General features: G+C 31.2%; 1 protein-coding gene across 1 annotated transcript in view; it reads left to right on the top strand.

The window, feature by feature from the left end:
• Positions 1-8734: 8734 nt before the first annotated feature.
• The window catches only part of LOC111366591 (DExH-box ATP-dependent RNA helicase DExH14), a 50590-nt gene continuing 48420 nt past the window's right edge, over positions 8735-10904 (top strand). Inside the window, exon 1 of the mRNA XM_022987319.1 lies at positions 8735-8813. Within this exon, the coding sequence (XP_022843087.1) occupies positions 8735-8813 (79 nt within the window). The remainder of the gene's footprint in view (positions 8814-10904) is intronic.

Below are 10904 nucleotides of genomic sequence, written 5' to 3'. Positions count from 1 at the left end.
TTATTTTTTTTAAAGGAAAAAATCCCCTTCTCTTTTTTTTTTTGAAAAAAAAAAAAAAAAAATATATATATATATATATATATATATATATATATATATATATATATAGTTGGATGCATAGAAAAATACTTGCGTGCTAGATGAGTCTTGCTCAGAATATGTTCGACACTAGTAGTGTAAAATTTTAATCAGATCCAATATTGTTGATTCCATGTATAAAACACGTTATTAATATCTTGAATAAATATTGCCACAGGAGTACTTAGATCTGGGAAAATGGATTCCAATTGTTCCCTTCAATAGTTGTCAATGTAGGCAATGTTATTCGAGCAACTTTTAACATCATATGCCGGAAAGTTATTCAAGTTCTATTATTCATTTCGGTGTTTGTCGATGTTAATTTTAATTTGTGTATAGTTTTTGACACTCGCTTTTGAACATTTCTAAGTCTTGAAAAAGATTAAGTTCAAGTGCAATTCTACAATATCAAAGGGAATAAGCCGTCACCCAATTTTTTTTTTGCTTTCTTTCTTTTTTTTTTTTTTTTAAAACTCGTGCAGTGACAAAAAAGGTCGAACCAATGCTATATTTCACTGAACAAACTAGAGAGCCACCGAAGTACAGAGAATTTGTGTACAAGGATTATTAGGCTTTGAGGAAAAGAAACTTGACTCATCCACCACGAAGAAAGGAAAATGTAATCAACATAAATCATTATGTAATTTTCACACAATTCTCAGACATAAACTAGTGGATAATTACGTGACCTCTTGCTTGTATATGTGAATTTGTACACTGATCGATGTTTTTATTGTAATTATTTTGAAGATTGCATTAAATGTGAAATGGGATTTTATATATTAATGGGTATAAATTGTGGGACTAACAATGGAGTCCATCATTCTAGGATTCTTGGTTTGTGTCTTAATTCTTTTTCTAAAAAAAAATTAATCTAGAATGAAGATGATAATCAGTTTATATCGAAAATTACGACTTTTGACCCAACCAACGCCTAGAGGGGGGTGAATACATGTTTTATGCAGAATTTAAATTCATTAACTAATAAAAGCAACAAGTCACAGTTATTAATTAATTCAGATGAGTTCACACGCACAATTATCCTTAAAATCATCATCACATATTTTACTAATACTTAAAAAGTTCGACTTTAAACACTTCACATAAAGCACATTTGAGATAATAGGCAATCTAGATATTTTGACGGTACATTTAACAATGATAAGTACACTGACCCTATCTCCAAAAGTAATCTTAGAGCAATTCTAATCATCAAGAGTAGAGAACAAAGCTTTATTTCCACACATATGTCTAGAACACGTACTACCAAGATACCACATAGAGTCATTTTGAGCTTTATGAGCAACATGGACAACACGGCACTTCAATTGTTCATCATACCTAAGGAGATCACTTTTCTTAAACCAAACCTGCTTAGAAGTAGAAGTGATCCTAGTCAACTGCGTCATCATCTCGGTTTAGTAGCTAACCTGATTGGTAAGAAAGTTAGCCTTGTTAGAGATATCCTAACTCTTATTTCTATTCACAAGTTTATGACACCTAGACTTTGTGTGTCTCAGTATACCACAATTGTGACAAGTAAGAGTAAACCTAGGTTTAAAACTATGTGATTGCTGATATTAGTTTCTAGGTTGATTGGTCCTACGTTGTCTAGTAGGCCTCTGTCCTAAGACACAACTGCCCTTGGGTTCAGGACTAGCAACATTTCTAGGTTTGTTGGTGGCTGGGACAAAAGTGGTCTTGGATGTACTAGGAGTATTGTTATCAATCTGCACATATCTTAGACCTTGCATATTTCTGTTGGCTTGTTCATCCCTAACAAATTATCAAGTTTTTTAATACCACTCAACAATGAATAGAGTTGAGTTTTAGATTTTTCTAGGTCACTAGTTAAGGTTTTAACCTTAGCTTTTAAGTTCTCATCGACAAGTCTTAACTCACTATAACTTTTGTTAGAATCCTAAAAGTCAGCTATAAGTTTCTCTCTCTCTCAAGTTCATTAACCTTCTTCAATATGGCTTTATAGACCTTCTTTATCCCAAGACTCTCTTCAAAGAACCGATGATGTGCCTCATAAATCTCTATCTCATCCTCAGAGTCTTCCTCAAAGTTCTCACTATATTCCTCATCCTCAACTTTCTCAATCAAATTCATTCTTAACTATAGACACGAATGCCATATAGTTCTTTTCGTCCTCAATGCTAGAAGAATCACTTTGATAACTTGACTTGAATTTATCATCAATTAATGACACTGACAATGCCTTACCCTTCCTTTTATTTATGTTCTTCTTATAGGTAGGGCATTCATTCCTATAGTAACCAAAATCACGACATTCATGGCATCTAACTGATTGAGATTTCGTACTACGACTCTTAGCATTAGTCTTATCACTCTTATCTTTTTGAAATTCACTAGGGGCAACCTTCTTCCACTTTTGAGGTTTTCTCTTAGTCTTGAGAACTTTTTGAAATTTATTAACAAAATAAGCTATCTTATCATCTCTAAGGGTCTCAGTATAGTAGACTCATACTTCTCTTCCTTAAAGATGTTTAAGGCCATAGACTTATTCTTCTTCAGTTGAGATATGGTGAATTCATTAGTTTGCAGGGATCCTACAACTTCTTCTATCTTATCTGTTTCCAAGTCTTTGCTCTCTTCAATCGCAGTAATCTTAGGTCTAAACCTTTCTGGCAAGGATCTAAAGACTTATTGAACAATTTTAGACTTAGAAATTTTCTCACCTAGGTTGAAGCAGGAGTTCACTATATCATTTAACTTGGTATTTTTAGTACAAGCTTGTGCATATTCATTGTGCTTATTGATAGCATGCATCTCGTTTTGTTTGCAATGGCACGTACACATTTTTTGTTGTTGTTTTGTGTTGTCTATATATATATATATATTTTTATTTTTTTTTATTTTGTGTGTTTGGTACATTCATGTTTTATCAATTAAAAAATAAAAAAATATTTTTTTTTTATTGGATATGTTATTTTGCTATCAAGTACTAGTAAATTTCATGATTGATAAATTAAATTTCCATTCTTGTTTGAAATAACCTGTATCTTATGCACTATACATATTAGACTCTAGGTTTTGACCGCATGTTTGAGATTTGGGATGGTGGTGACCTTTAATTAGATTGAGCTAAAGCTGTAGTATATTCACTTTAAAAAAAAATGACTGAGATTCAAAAAAATTGAAATATATAAAAAAAGTGATATTTATCTTATACTCTTCTTTGGAACTTATTTGATTCAAGCAATTAAGCATGAGGAATTTCTCATAACTTGATGCCTATGGTCAACTGACTTGGAGTCATCGATTCAAAGCTTGTTACAGAAGTCATCTTAGTCGCTTAATGGAGAAGAGAATGCATATAAGATATAAAAGAAAAATGAGAGGAAATATATGTGTGTGCGCGTGCTTATCGATATGGGGAGAAAGAAAAGTTATACATTAAAAATCAATATTAGCCTTTTATTTAAAAGGTCCTAGTGACACTAGGTTCGACTTCATAAGTTGAAGGATATATTCATTTATCAGTGATTTTTGTATGTCTTTTTTCACTAATTTAAGGTTTTACGACTTACTTACAGGAGTTTAATGGCACTTATCATACATGTGTAGATTATACAATTTACTTCATTTAGGTTTAAAATAAGTTATATGGAAAAAATTTACTTTTTTAATGAAACTTGCATGTATAAATAAGCAAATAACTGTTCAAGATAAAAATTCATAAAAAAAAAAAAAAAAAAAATGGTCTCAAATTAAATTTTTTTTTTATTCTCCTATCACATATTTTTGCATAATCTTTGCATCACTATACATGTACATATTTTTCTTCTCATTCATCTCTTTGTTTTATATGATTATTACTTGTCTTTTTGTTTTTGTTATTCGTGAAAAAATGGGGAGAGATGTGTATTTATTACAGGGAGAAGATTATATGCGTTAGGTGGAGAATTTTAAGGAAATTGAAATTTTTGATTGATAGATGACTTAGGAGGAGCTATTTGATATATTTGTTGAAATTTTATTATTGATATAGTGTTGTGTATTTTCTATATTGATATAAAATTCTATGATTTATTTTTAAGCCCCTGTTGGGTAGGAATTAAAATTAGACTTTTAGTATATTTTAATAGAAGTTGATGAAATATGTGCTTGAAAAGTTGTGGAACCCATAAAATATGTTGTTAAAATTAATTGTTGACTTTGAATTAAAATTTAGATTTAATTGGTACCAAACAAAGCTTAAGTTTATAATTCACATGATATTGCATGCTTCGGTGTTACACATATTTTATTATCTTGTTTTATATAACTTAATTATATGATCTTAGTTGTTAGTTTCCTCTTGCTTTTCACGTGGTATTGTGGTTTTCATGTGTTTCAGAAATATGTTGACAAGTTATTGAAGTGTAGTTTGAAAAGTGTCTACTGAGTAGATTGTAATAGACTTTTGATTGTGAAATAAATGATTTTGTCACGAAATGACAAAGGAAGAGATTGTTGAGTCCGAATTGTAACTAGCAATTTCATGTTAGAAGTTTATCGAGTTATAATAAAAGTCAAAATAGTTAAGAATTGATAGTATTGGTCTTGAAGGAGTTCAAGATGTCAAAGATATCCACAAAGATCAAATATCATTAAGGGAATGCAATTAGAAGTCTGAAGTGTGTCAAAGAATCACCCAAATTATGCTCCAAATTCTTAGTCGTAACTTGCAACGCATTTTTCATATAGAAAACTTTCAAATTTGGAGAATGCTATTCAAAAGAATTGTAGCATTTAGAGTTATCTTTCCAACGTACCTTGAATCACCTCAATCCGATAATGGGAGAGAAGGTTATGTGGAAAATCCCGACGACTGCTCAACTGCTGCTTGCCTAGTGCTAGCCTAGCACTCGAGCAACGGATTCAGAATTCTGTTTTGCTTCAAATACTGATTTTTCAATTCCTTTTCATCCCAAACACTTTAACCTATATTTATCTTACCATATGAATGTCCTAAATTATGTTGAATCATAATTATTCCATAGAGTTCATTTCTTTGAAGATCCAATTCACTTTCATTGGTTTCAAAATTCAACCCGCATATTATTTTATTCATAGATTCTTCCAAACTTAGATTTGTTGATCGAACTATAAACGGCTATACTAAACCATAGATCAAAATACACAAGATCGTAAGTTTATCAAACACCAAACCTGCCTTTGCCAATTAGCCTTTAGAGTTACTAAAAACTTGGGAAGATAGGAGAACTAGGTTCCATTGGAAGAATGAGGTTTGTTCTAGGGGATCCACAGAAGATAAATGATACCAAGGGTTGGGAGCTAGTGTGAAGAGCACTACAGGAAGAAGGTTAAAGGGGGACTAAGAGTTAATCGGGTCTAGACCATATTGTAAGTCTCAACATTTATAGTGAATTATTGACTAAGAAAGTGTTTGAAATTTTTACCCAGTTGGGGTTTTTTGGTGATCAATTTGGTGTTCTTTATCGCTTTTATATTACAAATTATGGTAATTGAACATATAATAAATTGACGTGATTGATTAATCATCTAAACACAATTAAAAAATGACTTACTTATTTTAATTGTGTAATTCCACTTGTTGGGTCTAAATAAATCGATCATCAAACTTTCAATATGGTACCGAATCACTATCACATTGTCCAAAGTCTAAAAACACATTCAAGATTTATTAAACTATATGGGACTAACCCTACTCTCACATAAATAGGCAATTATCTAGACTTTTAATAAATGACATTACTATTTTTCAAACGCATATCCATTTATTATTCTTAATTTTCGTTTTAATTTCCTCTCTGTCTAGTAGAATAAGCAATATTTGATTAAAATGAGAGAAAGTCCGTCCTTGATTCGAATTGCATCATTTGGTTGGCCTTTTGTTGAAATAGAAAACTAACAAAAATTTAATGATGTGGGTTAATTTTTCATAAAGGAGTAATTGGGAAATTTGAACATGTACTTTTTGCGTGTCTTTGGTTCCATGTTAATAAAAAGGATAAAAAAATTTGTACCCACACATTTGTATAAATATTTTACTCATTCTTACGTACACTTGAGCCCCACATGAAATAAAAGTTGCCAACATGTGGCCCCCCACTCATTCATTGTGAGCGCAAGTAAACTATTTTGTATAAAAGTGTGTGTACATCTAGCACTCTCCTAATAAAAAATGTCAAGTCGGCAAACTAAATTGTGGATGTGATTGACAAGAAGTTCATTTGACTAGGAAAAAAAAAAGACAAAATAAAGAAAAAATTTAAGGAATTAAAGAAAAGTATAAGAAAAAAAAGAGGGGAAAGGGTTTTATTTGCCCAAACCCCCAGCTTAGCCATCCAAACCCCCTAAACCCAAGATCCATCAACACTCTCATCTTTAGGTGACTTTAATTGATTTGTTATTTTAATTAACATCTTAAATGTCTTAAATGTAGAATTTCAGACGACAAATCAATTAATGCAACATCATCAATGATCAGTAAGCATAGCTTATGAATGTCAATAATCTTATTTTTAACACTTGTACAATCTTCAAAATATGCAATTTTATAAATGAATGAATTGAACTCATACGTTAACCCACATCTTCTCAAGGCTTAAGTTTTTAGGTTATATTTTAGTCTTTCGCATTTTTCAATGTTAGAAGATTTTCTTTGATTATTTGATACCAAAAAAATTGTTAAATTTATATCGAAATTACTTGTATCCCTAGTTGAGCATTACTTAATATATCTTAAATATGTCTTGCCAGGGTAGTACTTGAAGAGATCTTCAACAATTTCAGCAAGACACGGGAACTTGTGGAGAGCATTTTGAACGTTGGCTTAGGTCGTCCTCCCAATTTTCTCAAGGAGCACAAATGATAGAAGTGGGGATCTTATGTCGACTATGTGCTACTTCCAGACATTGGGATATCGAAACTTGAAGACTCTAGCTGCATCTCTTTTATTTTCCAAGATGAAGTTGGAGATCTTAAGGTTCTTAAGAATGGAGAATGGACTCCAAATGTTTTCGTTGAAGGCGCAATAGTAGTCAATGTAGCCGATGTCATTTAGGTAATCTTTATTTTCACTAGGGGTGGATATGATTCCATTTGGTTCTGGTTCTAAGAGATTGAACCGAACCATGAACCAATTATTTTTTGATAATGGAACCAAAAGATTTTTTTTAAGATATGAAACCAATCTAGAACCGAACCATTCAGTTTAGGTTTGATTCTTGTTTCAGTACTAGTACTGATTGGGGAAAAAAGTAAGAACAATCGAGGAAGAAGAACCGATTTTCGAGGCTTCAATTTCAGAAATCCATGCGACGTTAGTGGTTGAACACCTCAGTTGAAGACAAGTGGTAGTTGTTGATTTTCATGTGAGAGTCAGTGTATAAATTGAAAATGAGAGAAAATGATACATGAATTAGGACCTGAATCTCCAAAATGAATTAGGGTCTCTAGTCTCTACATTGAGAAATAAGCAATCAAAGATACATGATGTGTATATATATATATATATATATATATATATATATATATATATATTCTTCATGTGCATGTCATTCTCTGCTGTACCCATAAATTATTTTTACAAGAAAAAAGGCCAAATAAATGGAATTTTGATGTTATGGTATAACACGGGAAAAAAATATATCTTAATCTTCGTTCATTCAATGGATAATCAAATATTTAGAATCGACAATTTTTTGACTTTTAAAAAGATTTACGAAACAGTCTACAATAGACATTTTACTAATTCATAACCAGACTCCGAAAGGTACCCCAAATCTTCCTTTTAATGAACAAAACCATGAACTCTACTTGCTTGAAATTGCAAAATAACCCCTAAACCGTTAAAAATAATAAAACATCTTAATTTTGCTATCATGTGCCAATCTGTTTACATACATATTTTCGTTCGTAAGTGCGATAAAATTTTAAATTAAAATATGTGCCCGCCATATATAAAATATAGAACCTCACCTAAAAGTTTATAATAACATTAGGATTTGAAGGACAACCAGCATAACGAAACCTACCACTATTCTTTAATCTGACAAGTCGTTAAGAATACTTTCTATAAACTATGATGATCAATAAAAAATTCTAATGTTAAAATTTTATTTCCTGACACTGACTAAAATGGCTCTTAGAATTCTTAAATAATTTCTAACATTGAGTAAAGTTATAACATTTTTGGCGCAAAGCCTATAAACTTTTGTAATTTTGAGAAAATCATTCATTTAAGAAGTCATCAGACCTTTTTCGGATGGAATGGACTTTTTTAAAGAGAGTCGATGATTGTTGGATATTGTAATTTGACATTACTACACCTCAAAGAGATCTAAACATCTTAGTTGATGAAATTATAAGTTTTATTTTGATTAATATTTTTAATTTCTTGATTAATTTTCCTAATTATTTTATTGGGATTACTTTATAAATCTTTTAAACAGAGACTAATTAAAATCTACTGCTTCATTGAATATTGGATAGAATTTTTGGTTTTATCTAAAAATAATGTATAGCCAGTTTGCTACTTCTGTATGTTTTTTTCAGCTCACTTGGAGCTTTTTGATTGGACTTCCTTAACTTTGTTGGGATAAGATGAACTGGACCATTTCGGCAGCTTTGTTAGGACAACAGTTCAAAACAAAACAACATGGAAAATGACCCTTTTGTCACTGGTTTAAACTGTGATATGGGATGTTTACTTCTTTTGGATTTTGGAATATCTCAGGGTAAATTCAATGCCCACCTCAAAAAAGATGTGGTTTTTATTAGTGAATCATATTATTTTGAAGATGTAGAATGTCAACTTGTTAAGAGAAATAGAGAAAAACTCTTAAATATTGATCATTCTTATATGTATTTAAGTGATGTGAAATTTTGACTCATTTGAAAATACTATTATCTGAATTTGTTCATTTATTTGAATTTTGGATAGATCGTATTATTTGATTGAGCTTTTCGGACTCTAATATCACATTGAGTATTACGTCCATTTGGGTTTCATTTTTTGTTACTAAAATTCTACTTTTCAGAAAAACGAGGGCTTGATAAGTGGATAATACTTATGAATATTACGAATTTGTGGTTAAAATTAACATTTGACTTTTAGAAGGAGAATTTAAGGAGAAAAAACGAATCACAAACATAGGCTTAGACTACTTCTTAAATTTGTGGAGCTAGAGACAACATTTTTAATTAGTGATGTAGAGTATCAACCACCTTGCTCATAAGTGACACCTCATGGCCTAACACAATCTACCATATATCACTCATAATCAAGTTTGGAAATCCATCCCAAACATGATTTTGCATTACCCACTCACTTCTCCGGGAATGCTCCAACATTGAATCGAACATGGGGCCTCCTGCTTTGATACCAACTAATGTAAGATATGTCATACTTTACTCAATAGTTATAGTTCATGCTACTAACAAAATCTACCCTATATAACATAGAATCGAGTCCGGAAATCCACCTCAAATCCACTTCCGTTGGTCTCACCCTCGATTTAAACAAGCTCCTACAATAGAATTAGTTACTTAATATATAAAGAAGTTTTATGTCACTCAGCAAACTTTACTTTGTTTTGATATGATCACTGTAGGTTTCTTTCTGATTCAGTATAATAATTGAGTTAAAATTCTTTAATGTTTGCTGCCAGAATATCTAGCAGAAAAACCCTCCACGATGAGCTGTCTTCGGGAGCAAAGGCTGTGGTGCTAAAAGAAGCTGCACTAAAAACTGGTCCACAAACGCCAATCACATGGGAACACATTATCCAACTAAAACCTAACTGGATTTTGACAATCAATTGTTGCTTCATTAGACAAACAATTTATCAAATGTTGCATGATTTTGGGCACAACGTTTGATTTCTTCATGTGCATGTCATTCTCTGCTGTACCCATAAATTATTTTTACAAGAAAAAAGGCCAAATAAATGGAATTTTGATGTTGCGGTGTAACACAGGGAAAAAAAAATCTAAATCTTCGTTCATTCAATGGATAATAAAATATTTAGAATCGACAATTTTTTGACTTCTAAAAAGATTTACGAAACAGTCTACAATAGATGTTTTACTAATTCATAACCAGACCTCCAAAATGTACACCAAATCTTCCTTTTTAAAGAACAAAACCATGAACTCTACTTGCTTGAAATTGCAAAATAACCCCTAAACCGTTAAAAATAATAAAACATCTTAATTTTGCTAAAATAAAATAAAAAGAAAAAGAAAAAGAAAGCAATTAAATAAAGCCTTGCATCCATCTTTGATTCTTTATCAACGTATATTTATTTGAAGACTAAAACATAAAATTTACGTAAAATAATTTTGCATTTGAGTATCTAAATAAATCATAAAATAAATACTTTTGTTTTTGGTTAAAAATTTAGAACAAGTAAGATGGACACTTTGAAGATAATCTTTATCCGGCTCTAAATAAAAAGAAGTTTTTTTTCCACTTATAAGTAGAAAAAGATAATTTATTTAAATGTGCTTCGAAATTAAAAGTATTGTTAACTTAATTACTATAAACTTTGCTGAACATGATCATGAAGTTTTATTAGCAATTCAAGATAGTGTGCTTATGTTTTTTTTTTTATTTATTATTTTTTTTTAACGAGGTGTCCCTGCTTGCGCCAGACTATATCCTCGTCCCTGAACCTCCGGCCCCTCAGCTGTTCAGGGAGGTAAATCGCAGGATGTGCCCTTGTTGGTTCTCAGGTTCCCACATGGCTTTTACTCCTTCCCCAAAGGAAGCCTCCTCCATGATGATTAATCCACCAATAATTCCTCCTTTATTGGATCAAAGGTTC

Source organism: Olea europaea, chromosome 18 (assembly GCF_002742605.1).
Source record: "Olea europaea var. sylvestris chromosome 18, O_europaea_v1, whole genome shotgun sequence".
NCBI classification, from domain to species: Eukaryota; Viridiplantae; Streptophyta; class Magnoliopsida; order Lamiales; family Oleaceae; genus Olea; species Olea europaea.
Note: the sequence above shows the minus strand (reverse complement) of the source record. Positions and strands in the feature narration are given on the sequence as shown.